Source organism: Carassius auratus, chromosome 20, assembly GCF_003368295.1.
Source record: "Carassius auratus strain Wakin chromosome 20, ASM336829v1, whole genome shotgun sequence".
Classification (NCBI taxonomy): domain Eukaryota; kingdom Metazoa; phylum Chordata; class Actinopteri; order Cypriniformes; family Cyprinidae; genus Carassius; species Carassius auratus.
Window position 1 is genome coordinate 25,973,581 of NC_039262.1, and position 23,178 is coordinate 25,996,758.

A 23,178-nucleotide genomic window follows, 5' to 3' on the forward strand; every position below is an offset into this window, starting at 1 on the left:
TTAAATTATATGATGCACATAGAACTTTAGTGTTCACTTTCAGTCGGTCACTTTCACATCAGTATTGACAAATGAAATTGGTCTCTCGAAGCGAGAACTCTGACTAAATAGGTGCATTGGCATGTGTTGATTGCATCCAGCTACCGCTGACAGCAGCCCAAATATAATTAGGCAGCAGGTGCAACGCATACTCAGCTTTTCGCTTGGAGCCGAGCGATGACATCGTTCTGCCCCTGACTGCTCTACAGAGAAGACTGAATGAGTTCACACACTCTTTGGAGCTTCTTAGTGCTGGTGGCATGGTTCTTCAGCAGTGGTGGTTTCCCATGTTGAGTGTTGCACACATCAGGCTGCACTAACCCCTGTTTGTGTCGCAGGCAGGCACCCCTGTGTACTTCAGAATGCTAAATAAGCTTTTTTCCCTGAAAGAGCATTCATGGGTGTGTCTTTTAAAGCTGACATTGCGTCTGGCAAACTCTACATTTGCATCTTTGTAAAGACAATGTTGCGTCTTGCTTACATGGATGAGTCATGTTCTCATTGCAGGAAGATGACCATCTCAGAAATGGGGACCAGGGGGTGTATTACAGAAATCATCTGTTTGGTAACCACTGCATTTTCAGTTAGGACCACATTTAGAACAAAAGCTATTACAGAACAGCGTTTCCTAAGTGTGTATTCTTATCTTAACTACAGATAGGAAAGGGGTATTACAGACCTCCTAACTTGACAAAAAAACCTTAAAAACTGTCTCAACTTTAGGACAACCCCACAGCTGTCCTAATTTCACAATTATTTCAAAGCTTGCAAAACCTCTTTCTGTCAAATCTGTTTGGAATTGGGAACTATCTGATCTTAATTCACCTGTCGACTGGGAGAAGGTGTGGTCTGACCTCAGTTTAAACTCTCAAATCTTGGCTCATCATCTTATACATTTCAAAGTTATTCATAGAGCATATATAACTCCTTACAGAATAATAATTAAAAAAAAGAAAGAAATTACAACTGCCATATCTGTAATTCTGCATCAGCAGGTACTTTTCTTCATATGTTTTGGGAGTGTCCTATATGTCAATAATCTGTGGACACATGTAAACTTAGTTTTGTGTTTTATACTAAATGGATGTAATTATGTTATTTGTTATTTGTTTTTTTTTACAAATCTTTGAAAGCTAATGGACAATACACTTACAATTGCACTGTCCAAAAATGTTATTACATTTGTTAATTACTAAAAATGAAGAATGCAGATGTTTAATGGTAAAAAAGAGTCTTGCAGGACCCTGAAGATGTTAGATTATGTAGGAGATTTTGTCCATTAGATCGTAATGATCTCTTTGACTTTTGAACATGAATAAGATAAGCAAAGTACGAAGGGGCTATACCATGCAGAAATTAAAATCTTAAAATTAATTCTATAAGATACTGGTAACCAATGCAACAATATCAAAACAGGAGTAATGCGATCATACTTCTGAGTACCCATCAGTTTGCTGACATCCGAGACTTCACCTCATCTACACAGGCCAACAGACGCCATAAGGCAGTGGAAGAATCTGGGTTAAAAGACAAACACAACTGAGTGTCATCAGCGTAAGAATGAAATAACATACCATATTTATCCAAAATCAATCCTAACTGTAGCATATACAGAGGAAATAAAAAAGGTGCTAAAATAGAGCCTTGGGGGACACTACAAGAAATGAGTGCAAATGTGGATACAAATTCTCCCATATGGACCCAAAAACTCTTATTTTGAAAATATTACTTTATCTTAAGGCATTTCCACAGATATACACAGATATTTCAAGATGAGATGTAAGTATTTGATGGTCACTGCCATCAGATCTAAAAGTACAGTAACATTTCTGAGATCAGTTTCAAGAAAAATATAATTAAAAACTCTCAGCAAAGCTGATTCAGTGCTGTGATGTTTTTTAAAACCTGATTGAAACACTTCACAGTTATTAGCCAAGAATGGAAGTTTTGAGATTGGTCTAAAATTAGCTTTCACACTCTTATGCAAATTAGATTTCTTCAAAAGGGGTTTGTACCACTGCATGTTTACAGTAGTCAGGCACAATCCCAGAAAACAAACTTTTTTTAATTATAAAAGGGCCAACTGCATTTAAAACTTGCTTTAATGAATGGGTCGGAACAATATCTTGAAGAGAAGTTGTAGACTTTAGTCCAAGTATAATATCATATTGAGATTGAGAGAGAAATTGGCTCAAAATCTGAGAAAGTACCACCAGATAACGATTGCTGAATGACATAAGAACAATGACTAATGTTATTACGTACATCTGATGTTCGATTTATGAAAGAAATTTAAAAGGAATTGCATGAATCTGCAGACAGGTCTCCTACCACCTCTAATCTAGGATTAATAATGGAATCTATCGTAGAAAATACCCTAGGATTATGAAGATTTTTCTCAATAAGATCTGCAAAGTACCTCGATTTAGCATTTCTTAAAGCCCTTTGAAATTTGGACAGAGAAACTCTAAACATTTTATAAGAAATCTTTCTTTTCTTTTTCCATTTTCATTCCGATCATCTACAACTCCATTTTAATGAATGAATATGCTCATTAAACCACAGAGTTAATTTATGCAGTCGATTTCCCTGCTTTAAAAAGAGCTACGAACCGCAACTGATCTTGCGGTCCGAGCGACAAAGGTCACCGCAAATTCTCTGGGTCATGCAATGTCCACACTTGTGGTCCAGGAGTGCCACCTCTGGGTGTGTGTAGTTGACAAGGGGAGATGCCGACAAAGTTTGTTTCCTTGAGGCCCCCGTGTCCCAGACTGTCCTTTTCTTTGATGCAACTTTGGCCAGCAGTTCGCTGCTGCACAGGAGCAGACTGAGGGGACCTTGTCCAGCCCTAGCGGGCAGCCAAGGCCACCCCACCCATCCCAGAGAGGGAGGGAACTGCTCTTCGGGAGATAGTGAACGCACCTCTCCCTCCCATGGAGGAGGGCCCTGTGGAGAATCTTTGTTTCTAAAAGTCTCAGCAGTACAGCAGATTTTCTCTATCTCTGGATCCCAAGAGGACACGGAGAGTCGCGGACGGACCAAACATGGACCACACTCTTCCTTCTCTGTTCGTGAGTGTCATCAAAGACCCTACTCATGATTGGCACACTCACACCCCTCTTTGGTCCACCTATGAGCTGCCCGGGCTGGGTCCCTGCATTCCAGGTACCCCAAGAGGTAATAGACATTTTCCCTTCAGCACGAGCACTGTCTACAAGACATGCTTACACCTTGAATTGGAACCTGTTCTATGAGTGGTATTCTGAAAGACCCCGGGTGATTTCTGAGATATCAGAGTCGTGCTTTCCTTTCTGCAGTAAGGGTTGGAGCAAAGACTGTCTCCCTTCACCCTTAAAGTCTATGTTGCTGCGATTGCTTCTAACCATGACCCCATGGAAGGGAAGGAGGAGGAGGAGGCAGACCCAGCCCTAGTTTTGCTCTGTCCCATCCAAGCCTGAGTATGTGTTGCACCTGCTGCCTAATTATACTAGCGCTGCGATCAGCGGCAAATGGATGCAGTCATTGAATGCCAATGTGGATTTGCTTGTTTAGTTACACTCGAAGTGGATTGGTCTCTTAGCGAGATCCCAATTTCGTTGATCAATACAAACCAGGAACAAGGGTTACATATGTAACCAAGACATTTTACATTGTTGCTGTTTGAATACTGGCAAGTATAAATGGATAATATTAGCTAGTATATTGCTTAATTTCTAGATTAGTTCCTAATGTGTGACGTCTATTTTTGTTTTCATAGGTAAGGATGATATGGAGATGTGTGAGCTGAGTCTGGAGGAGACCGGTTTGACTCGGAAGCGTGGTGCTGAGATTCTGCCGCGCCAGTTTGAGGAGATCTGGGAACGCTGTGGAGGAATTCAGTACCTTAAAAATGCCATAGAGAGCAGGCAGGCCCGACCCACATACGCCACTGCCATGCTGCAGAGCATGCTCAAATAAACACACGCACACATATAACAGCTCTAGGTCCATAAGGGAATCTACCAACTCCTACGTAACCAGAACTGACTTTCATTTACCGTATTTTTTGGACTATAAGTCGCACCTGAGTATAAGTCGCATCAGTCCAAAAATACGTCATGAGGAGGAAAAAAAACATATATTGCATTTATTTAGAACCAAGAACTAAGAGAAAACTTTACCGTCTACAGCCGCGAGAGGGCGCTCTATGTTTTTTAGTGTAGTCTACAGGAGCACGAGCAGCATAGAGCGCCCTCTCGCAGCTGGAGACGGTAATGTTTTCTCTTGGTTAATTTCTCTTCGTTCATTTCACTTGGTTCATGTCATATTAATTTTGATAATTAGTCGCACCTGACTATAAGTCGCAGGACCAGCCAAACTATGAAAAAAAGTGTGACTTATAGTCCGGAAAATACGGTAGTTCTTCTAAGGTTCTTTTCAGTTTTTAGTCTTTTTACATTATTTTTGTTTTGTTCATTTTAAGTGCTTCTTTTTAGTAGCGGTCTCATTTGTTATGGATTTATTTGAATATCTGGTGTGTCGAATCATCTCATTGATCTTTAATTGCTGTACTTGACAGTGTAATTGCCTCTAAACTGCCTCTTACTATAATTTACTTTAAAGTAATATTTTTGCTGTGATTTGTGATGAACATCAGTAATCCATAAATACTTCACTGGCAATGTTCCTTGAGAGAAATTCAACAGTCTCTTCCTAACGTTTAAATCAGTCTTACGTTGAATAAAGACCTCTTTGACTTGCAGATGTAAATACTGATATTGTTCAGCACTTTACAATATTCTGAGTTTTGTTATTCACTGTGAGTTTAACTGCTTGCATAAAGTATTTACAAAAGCTACAATACAGTAAATACAATAACTCTGGTAATGACAACTAAATTATGACTTTGAATGAAATATGTTTAATAAAAAATAATGATTTTAATAATAAGATTGAGTGTTTTTGTGATATTGTTATTGTCCCTTATGTTGTGTAAATCTACGATGTGTGTGTTTTGCAAATTATGCAATATGATACACAAGTTATGTTGTAATTGTGATATCAGACCAAATATGTATAAGAGCAATATGCAAATGAGATTTATTTCTATACAAAATCAAGATTTGTATGAAATGGAACAAGGTACTAATGTAGGCATGAGATCTCCAGCTAAATAAAGTTGTTTGTTTTCTTCCAACAAGCACAGTTTTTCACATTTGTTATAGATATAAACCAGCACAGAGCAGCACAGACTTATTAGAGCCTCGTTTCAGGGATTACCTTCTACAAGATTACACAATACAATAACAACGATAATGTATATATATATATATATATATATATATATATATATATATATATATATATATAATGTATGTATGTATATTTAATGTAGTACAAACAACTGTTAAATGTCATTTTGAAATATGTTTAATGTAGAATAAATTCAAATAAGTGATGCTACAGTATTAACCGTTACTCAGGGCTGCCCAGGGACATCACTAACATAGCTCTAGATTTAATATGAAACTATACTTAAAGACATTTTGCACTGTTGCAGTGCTTTGGGTAAATTTTACAAAAGTGGTTCATATTTTTGAATTTGTTGTTTTATAGCATTTAAAGAATATTTCTGACAAAGTTCTTCTTTTCATAAGACAACCATGCTAAAAGACAAAAATATATATATTATTATTCGCTATGAATGTGAAACTATTAATAATTATACACCAAAACAAAATTGTGTTCCATACTATGATAATTTTTGAACGGTGTGAAACTATTCATTATGATCAAACAGAAGAATAATTTCCTCATTGTGAGGAAACCCATAATGCTTTCTGCCACGTGACAACAATCAACCAGCTCATTTCTTAATGTTCTCATGAGGAGGACATGTTACATAACCATTCAGCTTGGCTCTCCATCTGTTCAGGATGTTTGGCCACTCATTCTACAGCCTTCAGAAGTTGTGGGATCATGGGAAGTCTTTTCAAGCGTCTTTTAATGGCTGGATAAGCACAATCAGAAGACCGCACGATGTGACGTCCCACCTCTATTCAAAGACAAACAAGTTTTTGCATTGATGTGCAATAGATAAAAGTTGTTTAGCTAATAGCTGCATGAATGATTTTGGACTTTTATTTATAATTGAAACCAGAAGGACTGTATAAATGGTTTTGATTACAAAAGTTATGTAATTAATATTTTTTTATAATCTTTTTAATTGCACTAATGCACAGTCAAGCTTAAAAACCCAGTGACAAATTTAGTCTATAAAAGTGAGTTATTATTCACCTCAAACATGACATTAAGTGAGACCTGGGGCCAGTTGTGTACATTTAGCCATTATTAAGACAAAAGGGTGATAAATCATACTTTTTGAATTCAAATGAGACCAATCTATGTATTTATAAAATTGACTTAAAAAGTCCAGTCTGGTGAGTTGGCTAAGCATTTAATGTCTTATAGTTAGAGATGTATTCTTACAACCACAACAGTATTGGATACCATATGAAATCTGATCTTACCTCAGTGACAGTGATTATAATGTGTAAATCTTCTGTGATTAACTCGTCAGGCCTGGTATGGTGGTCTGGTCTCTGTCTCTATAAAACAGGACAGCACATACAGCAATATGAAGCATCTGTTTTAAAAGGCAAAGAAAAACATTAATATCACCTGAAGGGAAACCAAAAAAAAAAAACAAGTCATATCCCAAGGACAAATTCACAGGTATGTGATGCATCACAGTTTCTGTAAAAAAGACATGTTAGTCGTGAATATATTAATATTAATAGTGAATTTCAGTGCTGCAGAAGTAGAAGCGAAGAATTCAACAAAATGAGTTTACTCCCATGGTAGATGTAAAGGAGATTTTCGAATTAATGTAATTAATTAGTAAAGTGAATAAAGACCAAAAATACCCCACATAATAATGTGTAACAAAATAATAATAATAATAAGTTTTGCATTTAAAGTTATTTAAATTTTGGAGAAGAAACCGTAATGGGGATATAAATACAGTGCTGCCTTTCAATCCCAAATTAAACACCTGACCTCTTCAATTTTGAATATTTGAGAACAGCTTGTGCCCTAACAAGATAATCAGATCACTGTTAATCAGGAAGATACATATTAATAATGACTTGATATGCTGGACTCTGCTTTTTATTTATAGTTTTCTAGAATAATTTGATCAATATTTCTACTCTTGGAGGCTTCAGTTGTTAATCCAGAGTGGCTGGATGGGGGACATCTGACTGTCCGGTCAAAGAAAAGATAATATCACAAATATAAAAGGCACAAGATGAAAATGAAGAATGAGATGTATCTAAAGGGGTAAAAAAGTGTTGATAAATGTGTTTAGAACAAGAGGAATAGACAGGGAAGCAAGTAAAGATTTGAGACATTTTATACAACTCAATTTTGTTACAACTGTTATCATAGTACCACATCCACTGTAATCCACTGTGAATAGTTATTCTAAGAACGATTACATAGGATAAATGTCTTCAAATGAGCATAATCTCTATGCTTTTTTTTCCTTAGTTTGTAAAAACAGACGTGATGAAATTGGATGTCAATACCATTACCTTCAAAGTCTACATAAACAGAATTATTTTTTACAAACTTGAGTATTGGACCTGGAACATTCCTTTAAGTAATAAATACTGGTATGCACAGATTGTTCCATTATTTTATTCATTGCTTACATTAGTATATGTTTGACTAATCATCATTTCAGATATATATTTTTACTGTATGTTTTGCCTTCGTTATCTGTGATAACCGAAAAAAAAATGTCAGAAAATCTGACTGAGGAAAAAAAAAAAAGACCTGCTTACACTAGAGTTAGTGTCTTTCTGGTCCGTACACATTTCCTGCACATAGATAACAAGAGAGAAATGATGGCATAAAGAAAGGTGAGCACCCCCACCAGGCACACTAGGGAAAGAAAGGGGTCTAGTGTCACGGAGACCAGCTCTGCACATCTCTCCCCGATAAATTGCCAGAATTTACCTACAGGACATCTAAAAGGGTCAAGAGAGACAGTTAGAACATGCACAGTGGAGGATGACTCCTAAAGAGATCCATCAGAGCTACACAAAAACATCCCTGTGTTTACATGTTTCTCAAGAACAAAGTTAAAAAAAATTTTACATTTTTTTATTTGCCAACATTTAGTCAGAAATGTGAATTACCTATAGTTAAGGTAAAAACCTAGATCTCACATTAGAGACAATCATTGTATTCAATTCCAAAACAGAATTGAATTGCATTTAGATCATGCAATCTAATAGCTATATGTGACCCTGGACCACAAAACCAGTATTTTTATTAATAATATTATTATCATCTTAAAACTGGATAAATAAGCTTCCATTGATGTACGATTTGTCAGGATAGGAAAATATTTGGTAGAGATACAACGATTTGAAAATCCAGAATCTGAGGGTGCCAAAAAAAAAAAAAAAATTGAGAAAATCTCCTTTAAAGTTGTGCAAATGAAGTCCTTAGCAATGCATATTACTAATCAAAAATTAGATTTGTATATATTTATGGTAGGAAATGTACAAAATATCTTCAAGGAACATGATCTTTACTCAATATCCTAATGATTTTAGCTTAAAAGAAAAAAAGATAATTTTGACCCATACAGTATGTTGTTGGCTATGTCTACAAATACTCCCGTGCAACTTAAGACTGCTCTTGTGCTCCAGGGTCACATATGTGATTGTTCTCTGAGGTACCTGCAAGCGGCACCATGCCCAGGTACAATCTCACACTCTCCTCCATTGAGACAGAAGTCAGGCTGGACCACACAGAGGCTCCGACATGGCAGTCCATCCACGGTCACGTAGCCTGGCTCACATAAACATTGTGCTTCCTTTGTCCAGAGGTTCACCACGCATTTGGAAAACTCGTTGCAGGCAAGAAACTTGCATGGGTCACCTTCATCAGCTAAAATGAAAGAAGAAATTGGACTCATCTCAATTGTACCAATTCTTGACCTTCTGAGAGAAATTCTGTCCATGTTCAGACAGGCTAATGCATTTTTTAAATGAACCAGCCAGCTCATGTATGATGCTTGCAAAGCCCAAGACACTTACCTGGTTCTATGTCTAGGGAATGGCTGTCAACCTTTATGTCCAAATGCTGGGCTGCAGCATTACAAAACTCCTCCAAGACGTGCTGGACAGCCTGAGTAATGTTGTATGGCACAGACTTGGCAAATTTTGCCTTGCTATTGACAACCACACTTCCGTTTCTGAAGTTTAGGATTTCTAACTTCTTAAAGCCTGTTAGGTTGGACTGTAGATATGGGAGAAGCTGTGCACAGAGAAGACAAAGGCATAGGCAATAAAGGGTATGTTTTCTTACAGTAATATCCCACTACTAATGAGGATGTTAATAAGCCTGCCAACAGAAATTGAAATAGCTGCACTCACCAGTTCAACAAATTTGTTTTCCAACACTTGGTATTCTGCAGAGCTCTTATTGAAAAGATCTTCAGAGAACAGCATGTTTGTGACACGCAAACTGAAAAACACAACTAGTTCTTTGCCTTTGTTAGCTGTGGTCATTGAAGGAGTTGTGAAATACTTTAGTGATGGCGCTCTTGTTGTCTCCAAGGGATATCCTTCATTTGGGAAAGAATATCCATTGTCATAACTCAAGAGATCAATGGTCTCAGTACTTACTATATCTATTTGGTCTAATTCTTTTAAATGAATAAATGGGTCTTCAGTTTCCACATCCAGCACTTGGTCATTTTCTGACTCAAATATAACATCCAGGGCAACAGTTGGTTGTACTTTTTCAGTCTGTGAATTATAATCCTTTTCCAGAAATATTGGAGTAACGACTGATACATTTGTTAGAACAACTACCTGAGTTTCTACATTCAGCTCTTTGTCATTTTCGGTCTGCGTAAAAGCAACATCCTGGGCAACAGTTGATCGTTGTTGTATTTTTTCAGTTGGTAAATCATAATCCTTTTCTAAAGGTGTTGGCGTAGTGATCGATACATCTGTTAGCACTACTTCCAAAAGTTCAAGGTCTGCAGGTGAATTTGCCAAAGGTAGATCAGTTGTGAGTGTCTCCATGTGTTGTGATGCAGTCTCTTTTTCTTGTTCTTCAAGGAGATCTTCTGTCAGAGTGTCTTCCTCTGGGAAATCATTAATGATAGGTTATAAATGACATTTATAGTAATTTAAAATTTATTTTGTTACAATTTTCTAAATATTTTTCAACATTTCTTTGACCAAGCATGTTTATTGAGAAACACACATGGCATGGATCTCTTACCCATTTCTGTGAACTTTGGCTCCTCAGTATCTCCAACAAGAGATGTTAACTCCTGGGCAAAAGTCGATTGTTCTTTTTCAGTTGGTGAATCATAATCCTTTTCCAAATGGGTTGGTGTTACGACCGATAAATCTGTTAGCACTACTTCAAAACGTTCAAGGTCTGCAGGTGAAGTTGTCAAAGGTATATCAGTTGTGAGTGTCTCTGTGGGTTGTGATGCAGTCTTTTCCTCTGGGAAATCATTAAAGATAGGTCATAAATTATATTCGAAGTGCAAAATAGTTCAGTGTTTCAGATGACTGCTAAAACTCATTTTGTGAACATTTTCACAAATTCTAAATATAATTTAAGTTAATTCTAAAATGTTTTATTGAGAAACATATCGTAGATCTCTCACCCATATCTTCAAGCTGTGGCTCCTTAGTATCCCCAACAACATATGGTAAGTCCTTGTCTTTCTCCGAAACTGATTCTGTGATCGTTTCAGGTGGAGATTGTGCGGCACTTGATTCAGTAGTGAGAACATCGGACTCTTCTGGTCGTAGGGTGTTTTTCTCTATAACCAGATCTGGTATCTCAAGAACTCCCTCAATAACCTTAGGTCTGGAGAGTTGATCCTCCACCCCAAAGTCTTCCACATGTTTACCAATGCCTGTGCCTCTTTGAACACTGTCAACTGGCACAAAAGGCAAATTGGCACTTTCTTTGGGTTGGTAATAGTCAATACTCTCAACAAGGTAAATTTCTGTGACAGAAATCACAGGTGGTTTAATCTTAATCATCTCTGCAGGAGGTTTGGTTGAACCGTCAGTAGTTTTTGGGAACTCCCTCGCAATCTCCACAGCTGTTTGTTCAGTTATAATGCTAACATCATATTGTACAACTTCAGCAGGTTCTGATTCATCAGCTTCTCTTTCAGGTTCCACTACCTCACCCTTTTCTGTTAAATGAATTTCCTCCTTAGGTTGTCCTGTCTCGGTTTCTGGCCTCCTGGTTGCCTGAATGTCATCCACTTGTTTCACTTTAATCTCCTCAACATATTCATTTGATTCTATAATGACCACTGGATCTGGCTCCAAAACTTTTTCCTCGGGTTCTGCTACTTCATCCTGGTTAACTGATTTTCCAATCTCATCCTCTGGTTTTGGTAGCACAGCTGTTCCCACAGGCTCTAATGTGCCATACTCAGCATACATTTCTGTTACTACAGTTACTTCTTCAGGTTGTAATACCCAATCTTCTAAAATGACAGCATCTCCAGTTACATTGGTATCTTTCTCAGGTCTAGATACTTCTGCAAGTTCTTTTGTCACAACTTTCACCTTGGGGAAATCAACCTCAGACTTGGTCTCTACATCTGCTTCATGTATCACGATTTTTGTCTCTACTTGCTTTACTACCGTTCTAGTGTCTATTGGTTGAGGCACCTCTAGAATTCCATTAGAATCTGTCACTTTAGTTATTGGATCAATTGGTTCAGTTGAAGGTTGCAGGGTGATTCTAAAGTTAGTTGTGACAGCCAACTTTGGTTGTTCAGACCTAGGACTAACGACTGAACCATCAGTGGTTTTGGGGACCTCACTCGTGATCTCCACAGCAGGCTGTTCAGTTTTAATGCTAACTTCATATTCTACAACTTCAGAAGGTTTTAATTCATCAGCTTCTCTTTCAGGTTTCACAACCTCACCCTTTTCTGTTAAATTAATTTCCTCCTTAGGTTGCCCTGTCTCGGTTTCTGGCTTCCCAGTTGCATGAACATCATCCACTTGTTTCAATTTAATCTCCTTATCAGTTTTATGTTCCTCAACATCTTCTTTTGCTTCTATAATGACCTCTGGATCTGGCTCTAAAACTTTTTCCTCTGGTTCTGCTACTTCATCCTGGTTAATTGATTTTCCAATCTCATGCTCTGGTTCAGGTAGCAGCACAGCTGTTCTCACAGGCTCTAATGTGCCATACTCAGCATACATTTCTGTTACTACAGTTACTTCTTCAGGTTGTAATACCTGATCTTCTAAAATGACAGCATCCACAGTTACATTGGTATCTTTCTCAGGTCCAGAAACGTCTACAGTTTCTGTTGTCACAAACTTTTCCTTGGGTAAATCAACTTCAGCCTTGGTCTCTACATCTGGTTCAGGCATCACCACTTTGGTATCCTCTTCCTTTACTACTGTTCCAGTGTCCACTGGTTGAGGCACCTCTGGAATTTCATTAGAATCTGTCACTTCAGTTATTGGATCAATTGGTTCAGTTGAAGGTTGCAGGGTGATGCTAAAGTCAGTTTTGACAGCCAACGTTGGTTTTTCAGACCTAGGACTAACGACTGAACCTTCAGTGGTTTTGGGGACCTCACTCGTGATCTCCACAGCAGGCTGTTCAGTTTTGATTCTAACTTCATATTCTATGACTTCGGCAGGTTCTAATTCATCATCTGTTCTTTCAATTTTCACTACCTCACCCTTTTCTGTTAAATAAAGTTCCTTCTTAGCTTGTCCTGTCTCAGTTTCTGGCCTCCTGGTTGCCTGAACATCATCCACTTGTTTAACTTTTATCTCCTCAACATCTTCTTTTGATTCTATAACGACCACTGGATCTGGCTCTAAAACTTTTTCCTCAGGTTCTGCTACTTCATCCTGGCTAGTTGATTTTCCAACCTCATCCTCTGGTTTTGGTAGCACAGCTGTTCTCACAGGCTCTAATGTGCCATACTCAGCATACATTTCTGTTACTACAGTCACTTCTTCAGGTTGTAATACCTGATCTTCTAAAATGACAGTATCCACAGTTACATTGGTATCTTTCTCGTGTCCAGAAACGTCTACAGTTTCTGTTGACACAACCCTTTCCTTGGGTAAATCAACTTCAGCCTTGGTCTCTACATCTGGTTCAGGCATCACCACTTTGGTCTCCTCTTCCTTTACTACTGTTCCAGTGTCCACTGGTTGAGGCACCTCTGGAATTTCATTAGAATCTGTCACTTCAGTTATTGGATCAGTTGATTCAGTTGAAGGTTGCAGGGTGATGCTAAAGTCAGTCGTGACAGCCAACTTTGGTTGTTCAGACCTAGGACTAACAACTGTACCTTCAGTGGTTTTGGGGACCACTCTTGTGACCACCACAGCAGGCTGTTCAGTTTTGATGCTGCCTTCATATTCTACAACTTCAGCAGCTTCTGATTCATCAGCTTCTCTTTCAGGTTTAACCACCTCACCCTTTTCTGTTAAATGAATTTCCTCCTTAGGTTTCCCTGTCTCGGTTTCTGGCCTCCTGATTACCTGAACATCATCCACTTGTTTCACTTTAATCTCATCATTTTTATGCTCTTCAACATCTTCTTTTGATTCTATTATTACCTCTGGATGCAGATCTAAAACTTTTTCCTTGGGTTCTGCTACTTCATCCTGGTTAGTTGATTTTTCAATCTCATCCTCTGGTTCAGGTAGGAGCACAGCTGTTCCCACAGGCTCTAATGTGCCATACTCAGCATACATTTCTGTTACTACAGTTACTTCTTCAGGTTTTATTAGCTGATCTTCTAAAATGACAGCATCTCGAGTTACATTGGTATCTTTCTCAGGTCCTGATACTTCTATAGTTTCTGTTGTCACAACATTTACCTTGGGTGAATCAACCTCAGACTTGTTCTCTACATGTAGTACAGGCATCACCACTTTGGTCTCTTCTTGCTCTGGAATTTCATTAGAATCTGTCACTTCAGTTATTGGATCAATTGGTTCAGTTGAAGGTTGCAGGGTGATGCTAAAGTCAGTCGTGACAGCCAACTTTGGTTGTTCAGACCTAGGACTAATGGTTGTTGCAGTGGTGAACAACATGTGGGCGGTGGTTACCTGGTGAAATATGATATCATCTTCTGGTATCGTGTTAAGACTAAAGTCACTATCTGATGTAGGTTTCTCTGTAGTCCTTGGCTGTTCTTCACTCGGGGGTAAAGCTGAGACAGCAGCTGAAGATGTTGGAGCCAAATTGTTCTCTTTTACAGCAATAACAACTGGTTTACTTTCATCCTCACTAGGAGCTTCCTCTACTGGTGGAACTTGAAAAATCTCTGTTTTGAGTTCACCAGTTTCCCCTTGAATAGTTTTAAGCTGGTGTACAATGACTGCATCACTCTCAGACTCAACCGTTTCTGATTCTGATTTAGTTGTTGTGGTGCTGTCTGTGTCCAAAGTTGGGTCTACAATGGTCTCATCATTATCTGATGAAATATGAACCTCAATTTTTGTTCCTTTTGTTGGAAAACTGAGATCCCCATGTGACACTTGATCGAAGGACTGCAAGTTAACAGTTGCACAATTATGTTATTGCATTCAAATATTTTATGTTAACACTATCTCCGTTTCATAAACATAAAAAAGCAACAGAGAACAAAAAAACTTAATTGCTTAATTATATGACATTAGTTACCTCAGTTATAATGTCTTTAGAAGCCTCAGTCACAGGCATACTCGTTGAAGACTGGTCTTTGTCTGATGCGAGAAAATGTGTACACAACTTATAAATACTATGGGATGAACTTATGCAAGATAATCAAACAAGACTCTTTTTAAATAAATTGTAAATGGAAATATTTATAAATATATGCATTTACCTGTCTCAAAGATTAGTGAATTAAGATCAAGAAGAGATGTCTTTTTGCTTAGTGCTTTAACTATCATATCCTTCAGACTTGGTCCTGTAGATGAAACAACTGTGCCAATGTCCAGAATTCCATCAGGAACGGAAGGTATTGTAGTCTCAAACACTGCTGAGTAAACTGCAGATACTCCTCCAGCTCTGGATAAATAAAAGTAATGTGCATTTATATTTATTTGTGTAATAGACGTTTTATTGAAGCAATAGAAATGAAAGCTGATGTACTGTACACAAAAACTAAACACATTATACAACACCCATAAACACATTATGCAATGTTTACCCATTAGGTGCTTCTGCCTCACTTGCATGTATGAAAGAAAACAGAACATAAACAAATGCAACAAGTAATTAGACATGCACAAACAGCTCATTAGTGAAATATGAATGTTAAGGGATACAGGATACAAACACATATAGGCTTGTATTTCTGTGTGAATGTAAATCCTTATTTTCACAGCAGTAATCCAGAGCTCAGATGATCAGTTGGTCACTGTCGTTATAATTAAAGTTATATTACAAAAGTACGCCTACCTAATACTTAACACTTGGACATCCATAAATCCAGGTAGGTCATTAAGATCATGTTGCATCTGCAAAAAAATAAACAAGTATGCACCTTAATATCTAGTATTGACCATCATATATGGGTGTACAGGCAAATGTATTAACCAGAACTGCGCAATCTATGTCAAGACAGAATACAACAATCCCCAACAGATTCACAGAACATTTTCTACAACACTGTTGAATAATCTGAGCATCTGATGCACTCTTAATAAATAATATAAAAAAATTAAAGATTAAATACATGCTTAGTTGGAAGTTCTATTCTAATTTATTGATTTAACTAAACATTTTAGTTTGCAAACATTACGTTAATCTTTATTACATCAGCTTAATGTTTTATAAACTCTGTTAATTGATTTTTTTTAAATCTAGTTCCCACCATGCTTTGCATAAGAATGGATAAGGTGACTCATTGTTTAGTGTTGTGGGGTGGCTATAAGGACATAGATACTATTCTGACTCTTTATCTGCCTTGTAATCATGTTCTTTAATCTTTTAATTATCATTTTACGGTGATTTTAAGGCATGCAGGGACAAATTACTCAGAATTTGTGGATCATTGTTTGGTCATTTTCACACACCTGATCCTGAAGATGCCTTGACAGGTCATGGTACTGAGGTGAATCAGTGTCTCTCAGTATCTCCTGGTACCCATAGTCCATCAGTTTAACACTGAACTTTATGACCTGATGTACTGGCTGCTCGGGAACTACATTATGAAGATCCAACTCCTACAAATGAATTACAAGAGCTATTTTATAATTAGTGCAAAAAAACATGCAGAATTCCCCAAACAGTTGAAACTAATTTCTAGGCTAAATATTAAATTTAATTTTACAAAAGAATACATGCAATTGCTACAATAAAAATACATCCCTTGCCTCCACTAAACACCTACAAACTGTTCAGAACATCCTTCTCTTTACCCCATCCTCCGCCACCACCTTACTGTTCCTCATCTTCTAGATCTGACTCCCACTCACATCAACAACATATCTATCACTACTGAAAGGATCCCTTAAGTATTTAAGCAGGCTTGGGTTACTCCCATGCTAAAAACCAACAACATATGATTGTACAGCAGTTGAAAAACTCCAACTTGTCTCTTTCCTTCTTTTTCTTTCAAAACCCCTCAAGTTGTGTTCAGTTACTGTATGCTTTCAACTTAAGATGCATGGTTAGGCTAAGCATTCTTACAAAAGCATTATTAGCCTTAGTGATATTATGATTATGCAAGTTCTATTGTTTCCAACATAGTTCTGTGATTCAGTGGCTGCATCCGAAACTTAAGCAGCTGACTCGCTGCCTCGCTGCCGTATGGGCCAAGGACTTTGCAGGCAGCGTTTTTGCACAAAGGCACCTCATGAAACTGATTACGGACAGTCTTCTGAGGCAGCCTAACTAACAGTTTAATGATCTACAATAAAATAGAATAGAGTTTTTGTGATAACTAAACAAATATTTAATTACTATTAATACTGATTTATCGCTAGAACTAACATCAAAAGTGCAAAAAGTTAGTCAGAAATATATATTTACACACAAACAGTCCACCAAATGGAACTTTCAGATGCCAGAGTTTCAGCCAGAGTTTCCCAAAATCATTGATCCAATGCACATTCACAGGCAACACTGCAAAGGTTACAATTCCTGACTCGTGGTTAGTCTGATATCTAGACTTAAATAGTTTATGCTCTTTGTTTGTTAAAAAATTTGTTAAAAGAATAAAATAGCTGCTTTTTGTGCCTATTAGAGGGAATCTGAGATGTAATCAGTCATCTGGAAATAAAGCAAAACAAAAGAAAACAATAGCAATGTAGTCCTGCAAAGTTAGTACTTCATGTATGTGACATCATTGCAGAAATGTCTATATTGTTGAACTGCTGTGGTTTGAATGATGGATGTCTGACACTGTTACTACAGTTACATGACTAGCTTTCTTTCCAGTTCCAATTCTACTTCCCCTTCAACGCTGTAAATCACCAGATTCTCTCTTGGGCATTGCAGAGTCTGGAAAATAGGTGGCTTTAGTCTTACCTAATGAGCTGATCCTTCAAGGTTTCCTGAAGAGGAGAGTTCTCTAAGTCATTAAAAGTACTACTCACTGAGGTGCATTAAGGTTTTGTCTCCTGTGTTCCTCCACATGTATATTCTCACTGGGCTTGATCGTTAAGACAAATAGCTTCTCCCATCATTGTTTATGCAGATGATATGAAGTCTACCTGTTGTTCCAATCTGACAACTCCACCATCTCAGCTTACGGTATATCTCTGCTTGCTTTTCAGATATCTCAGCCTAGATAAATAAATGTCACCTTCAGCTCAAACTTATGAAAATAGATCTCCTGTCAGTCGTCCACAACATCACTGTTCAATTAGGCTCTACAACAACAACTCCAACAAAGATAACAAGGAACCTGGAGTAAATGTTTGATGACCAGCTGAACTTTGCTAATCATTTTATTATTCATTTTTAAATTTCTGTAGATAAAAGTAAGCCAAGGCTAATTGACCTGGTGGTTGTGGCCTAAAATGAAATCAGAGCAAAGGCTTATATTTTAGAAAATTAATTTCTATCAACCACTGCTGCCCGTTTTTAAAGTACATGTATTATGTTATGTAAATTGTGCTCCAGACCTGTGAGGCAGTAGAGGCGTCTGTTGTAGTGCTGACTGTACTAGATAGATCTGGGGGAACAAATTCTTCTGTTGCTTCAGTCAGGACTTCCTCTGACAATGAACAACAGAGATTGATCTTAGTTGAACTTTCCAAGATGATTGAAACTGAATACCAAAAACAATTCAAATATACCTTCCGTTCTCGGTGCTCCATCAGTTGTTGGCTCTTCAGTCAAATTTCTATGAATTAAAAATGTATTATGATATTAAAATTGAAGATATTTCCAGAATATGAAACAATAGTCATGATTCCAAGTTCAGTCTCACCGTTCTAATTTATCACTATTCATATTCACGCTCTGTAAATGAAAAACAAACATATTTAAAAAACAAATTTAACTTAAACATTTAAAGAAACACTTCAGTCCAAAATAAAAATGTACTACCCTTAGGCCATCCAAGATGTAGATGGGTTTGTTTCTTCACTTTAAGTCATCACCTTTATTTCTACAGTGCTTATACAACAGCAAAAGATTTGGAGAAATCATTTGCTCCGCAATGGATGCTCTGCAATGAATGGGTGCCGTCAGACCGAGAGGCCAAACAACTGATAAAAACATCACAATAATCCACAAGAAATCCACACCACTTCATCAGTTAACATCTTGAGAAGCAAAAAGATGTGTGTTTACAATTAACAAATCCATCAAGATATTTTTAATTTCAAACAGTTGCTTCCAGCCAGACTATGAGCTTTCTCCTGTGAAAACGTTGTCTCATCTGAATCAGGAGATAAACGTTTACAAGTGAAAAGAAATTAGTGAAACAAGTGAAAAGAAATTAGTTGGTGGATTTTGATATGAGAAACAACAGGGCATGGAGATTTTAGACCCATTTTTTGGCCAGAATGCAGTAATGATAGATTTGTTGCATTCAAACATGTTATCATGTAATTGAGGGTTGTATGGATAACTTGTGGATTATTGTGATGTCTTTTCAGCTGTTTTTATTCTGACGGCACCCTTTCACTGCAGAAGATCCATTGGTGAGCAAGCCATCTCATTTTAAATTTCTCCAAATCAGTTCCGATGATGAAAACAAACTCCTTTACATCTTGGATGTCCTGAGGGTGAGTACATGTTCAGCAAAATTTTAATTTTGTGGTGAACTATTTCTCTATTTTCTGGGCATCTGACTACAAACAGAGTTTGAATTATGCTGAGATATTCAGGGCAGCTCTTATTTCACATTCACTCATAGACATAGATGCACTGGGAAAAATAAAACAAAACTGGTAACCTAAAAATAGCAATATTTACATAAATCAGACATTTGATTTGATATAATTTATACAAACAAAACATACTTGCACTGTATTTACACACAAACAAGTGACATTATGGCATCTTTTGAATGTACAGTATAGTGTGAATTGTTGATTAGTTTACCCTGTAGACCATGTCTATGTGTTCCTTTGAATTGCTGAAAGTCATGGCGAGATCTGAGATGCACATAGAGTCATGCTGGCATTTATGGACCCATTTCTGGTACTCTGAGCTGCTGGGAATTCTGTCCAGAAAGATCCTGAAAGCCTCCCATACAGCCTCCTGGCAAACTGACAAGGTCAACAAATAAGTGTTCAGATGAGAAAATTCACAGCATACATTAAAGTCTTTCTGTCATGTGGAGGGTAGGGATGAACTCAAATCGCAGACAGGAAGTGCAACACAACGGTTTATTAAAGACAAAAGGGGAAAATAAAACCCACGAGGGGGAAAACAATGACAAGGGCAGAGGCTAAATAACTAAACAGGACTGGGTTGACAAGATAAACAAAGACTCTAAACACTAACTACAAACAAACACTCACGGTTATACAACGACTTCTTCAAGGGGTGACAAGGATACAATATCTCTCAAGCTAACATTAAGGAGCACATATGTAGAAACATATAGAAACAATGAACCGACGAAAGACAGAGCACACTAGGGAATATAAATAGGAGAACTAATCAAGACACAACAGGTGGCACAGGTAAGGCAATCACGACAAAACTAGGATAACAAGGGGGCGGGGCAAGGGAACGAGACAACACAAGCACATGGCCCAAAGACAAGGCCATGTGCTTGTACATGAAACACCGGTCTGTCATGATCCTGCCTCAAGACAAAAGAAAAGTCAGGACATGAAGGCTGAATCATGACACTTTCTGGATCTGTTTTGTAGTAAAATATATTGTTCTATATTTTGCTAAATTGCAATGAAATAAAAATCATACAACAGGGGTATTTCATTAATTAATTCATATTTCATAAACAATTACTTAATTTGATTAATTATACTTATTTATTCTCTGTAGATCACATTTTCTGCCTTCAACTGCCTTATTATATTTCTCTCATTTTAAATGCACTTATCATAGATGGATCTATTGCATGATTAATTGTTTATTTATTTATAAGTAATAAAGCTGTCACGATCACCAGCTGGAGTGCCCATGAGCTCCACCTTGCCTTGCCTATGTGTTTTTTTTATCTTGGACTGTTTCCCTGTTTCGATTGTTTGCTGCCTGCCCTGACCTTGCGCCTGTTCTTTGGATTACTCTCTTGGATTATTCTTGGATGTTACTGTTTGCTGGTGTTTTACCCTGCCTGTCTGACCATGCTCTTTTTAATAAATCTATCATTTGGATCCACAACTCTGGTGTCATGACTCCCACATTACAGTAGTATTTGACAGGGTTCAACACTTTTCATTTTAGAAAGTAGTTTTATTTTTCGGTAAATATTTATTTACCTAAATATTTATCTTCTCACTTTCACTTTTACCGAAAAGCAATACTTTTGTTTGTCCTTTGTTAATGGCAAATGTATTGACAAATCAAAGCTCAACAAGTATGAAATATCTAATGAAAAACACCATTAAAGACAAGGTCAGCAGTACTACTACTAGCACATGCTACAGGCAAATATTTTCTATTTAATAATCTTAAAACATTTATTTTGATGTTTAATCTAAAATCATGAATTAATTAACTGACCTAAAATGTAATTAAAATTCCTAAGTGGTAGTCTCCTTTATCTGACAAACCCATTTCAAGTCTTGGAGTCTTTACTAATGAGCTGATTACCTGAATCAGGTTTGTTTGATTAAGGAGACATACAAAATGCACAAGCAGCCAGGAACTGGGTTGAGAGCCACTGCACTGAACAGAAGCATGGATGCATCTGGATGGTTAAACTTTCTAACACAAAAGATGTTCCGTTTACACGTTTTACAGCCATGAGTTACCTCTCAGTGTGTAGTATGCTTGGTGACTTGCTATGACTTCCCTCATTGTCTCCTGTGGACATACTTTCATCTCTGAGTGGAAGAAGTCTGACCTCTTGATGCGATGCTTTTCCATTTCAAATATAGTCCTGATCCCTGAATTCTGCTTTGGTGGCTTTTGTAGGTTTGTTAAGCTGATATTGTGTAGGTTCTCTGATGGATTTAGTCTGCTTTGGTCTGTGAGAAAAACAACAAAATATGTCACAAATAAAAGGTTACTAACTTTTGTTATGATTTGCTATATTTCTGCTAAAAGGTGGTTGATATTTCACACCTCTCAAAACCCTTATGTGTCTTTTGGCAAGAATAGGATATTATGCAATGCTAAGATTTGTTTCTTCACTCTGTATGGTTCTACCAATACAAATCCTGCCCTTGTTTTCTTTTCTTTTCTTTTTTTTCTTTTTTTTAGTGGTAGAGGGCACTACTGGGGGGAAAATTCAATGGTGCCCACATGATCTAATCTTTCAAATTTATGGTGATTTTCTTTACTCTCCTGTTCTCTTCACCTCTATAGTCATTTGCATGGCTATATTTGAAACTTGTTGTTGTTTTACACTTACAGTAAAAGAAAACAACTTAAAACACAATTATATGTTACTCAACAAAACAACATTTTGGAACCTTCTACACATTGAAAAAATATATTGGTGTCCACTAATTTCATATTCTTTGAACACTAATCTCAATGTATGCCCAAAAGAGCATTCTCCTCATTCTTGACTGTAACACTACACTGTAGAAATCAGTAAACCAAAATGACCATCCTCATCTACATCTTGTGATAAACGTTAACTTTGTTACCTTGAGTTCCTGTGACGGACACAATGAAGAAGAGGAGTGTGAAGAAATGCCCACATTTCAAAGACATGCTGACTTCAAGTCTTACATCTAACCCCATGCTGTATTAAGAGAGCACAATACTTCAGGTGCTAAGTCCTTTGTCGTGGCTGTATCCGTCAAAAGCAGGAAATGCCATTATGGTCCCTGACCTTGGTGCCAAGCACTGAGACCTAAAAATGCGAATGGAAACTGGAAATGAAAATCAATTTTCGGTGTCTGACAGAAGACAAAACTGTAAACATAAAAAGCAGAACGCAAGAGAAAGCAGGTACTGATAAACAATACTAAGACTACTAAGGTGCAGTCGTGGTGTAGAGGCATGACATTGTGTGACAGATTACGGTGAATGAGTTAAAAAAGCGAGATCTGTTTCTGGAATAATCTGATTATCTGATGCTCAGACATAATCCCCACCCCATCCAATTAGTGGCTTTTCCATTCAAGCATCTGTCACCTGCAGTGCCATCTCAGGCACTCAATTCATCTTGGGCTGCCGACCCGTCTCTGACCTCGGGAAGTAGCAGGGCTCATCCCGGTTCTGTTCCAGTCAGGCCTCCTATGTGAGTGCATGTGTGGACAGGGCTACAAATGATTTCTGACCTTAGTGATGGGTTTAAATTGGGTGTCCTTTCTCAAAAATGCATGCTATTTAAAGCCTGTTGAGTTTGAATGCTTTCGAACTATGACCGCCATGATAGGGATGAGTGGAGGAAAGTAATCACTACTTCCATTGACGGTCCAAAGAATTAGTCTATAAATACTAAAGCCTTGGCAACGGATGAATTGCATGCTAGTTCACTGCTGTTTTTTCTTTGTTATATATATTTATATA

General features: G+C 37.4%; 2 protein-coding genes across 10 annotated transcripts in view; one reads left to right on the forward strand and one right to left on the reverse strand.

Annotated features, from left to right (window-relative positions):
* myo6a (myosin VIa) overlaps nucleotides 1-5,215 on the forward strand; it is a 53,364-nt gene extending 48,149 nt beyond the window's left edge. For 6 of the 9 annotated variants that reach the window (XM_026291645.1, XM_026194958.1, XM_026194959.1 and 3 more), the window contains one exon: nucleotides 3,797-5,215. In XM_026291645.1, the coding sequence (XP_026147430.1) occupies nucleotides 3,797-3,996 (200 nt within the window). In that variant the 3' untranslated portion in view covers nucleotides 3,997-5,215. The remainder of the gene's footprint in view (nucleotides 1-3,796) is intronic. The other 3 variants (XM_026194962.1, XM_026291646.1, XM_026194963.1) reach the window with 1 other exon arrangement.
* A 189-nt stretch (nucleotides 5,216-5,404) lies between these two features.
* Nucleotides 5,405-22,763, reverse strand: LOC113037661 (titin-like). The gene is made up of 19 exons (XM_026194965.1): nucleotides 22,308-22,763; nucleotides 21,465-21,680; nucleotides 19,621-19,787; nucleotides 18,500-18,531; nucleotides 18,366-18,412; nucleotides 18,192-18,283; nucleotides 16,137-16,286; nucleotides 15,520-15,578; nucleotides 15,269-15,289; nucleotides 14,942-15,126; nucleotides 14,758-14,819; nucleotides 10,727-14,624; nucleotides 10,330-10,560; nucleotides 9,471-10,189; nucleotides 9,132-9,351; nucleotides 8,772-8,982; nucleotides 7,866-8,051; nucleotides 6,549-6,626; nucleotides 5,405-6,073 (listed from the first exon to the last, which is right to left on the reverse strand). Exons 1-18 carry the CDS (start codon nucleotides 22,402-22,404, stop codon nucleotides 6,587-6,589), a joined length of 6,633 nt encoding a protein of 2,210 aa, XP_026050750.1. The 5' UTR covers nucleotides 22,405-22,763; the 3' UTR covers nucleotides 5,405-6,073; nucleotides 6,549-6,586.
* Between the last annotated feature and the right edge of the window lie 415 nt (nucleotides 22,764-23,178).

What these genes read in the sequence shown, in the direction of transcription:
- LOC113037661 (XM_026194965.1), bottom strand. Translation starts at nt 22,404, where the DNA reads ATGGGGTTAGATGTAAGACTTGAAGTCAGCATGTCTTTGAAATGTGGG. An exon ending in AATAGTGATAAATTAGAACG is followed by an intron (nt 18,413 to 18,499) that starts GTGAGACTGAAC and finishes TTTAATTCATAG; the next exon opens with AAATTTGACTGAAGAGCCAA. An exon ending in TTCACTAATCTTTGAGACAG is followed by an intron (nt 14,820 to 14,941) that starts GTAAATGCATAT and finishes TTCTCGCATCAG; the next exon opens with ACAAAGACCAGTCTTCAACG.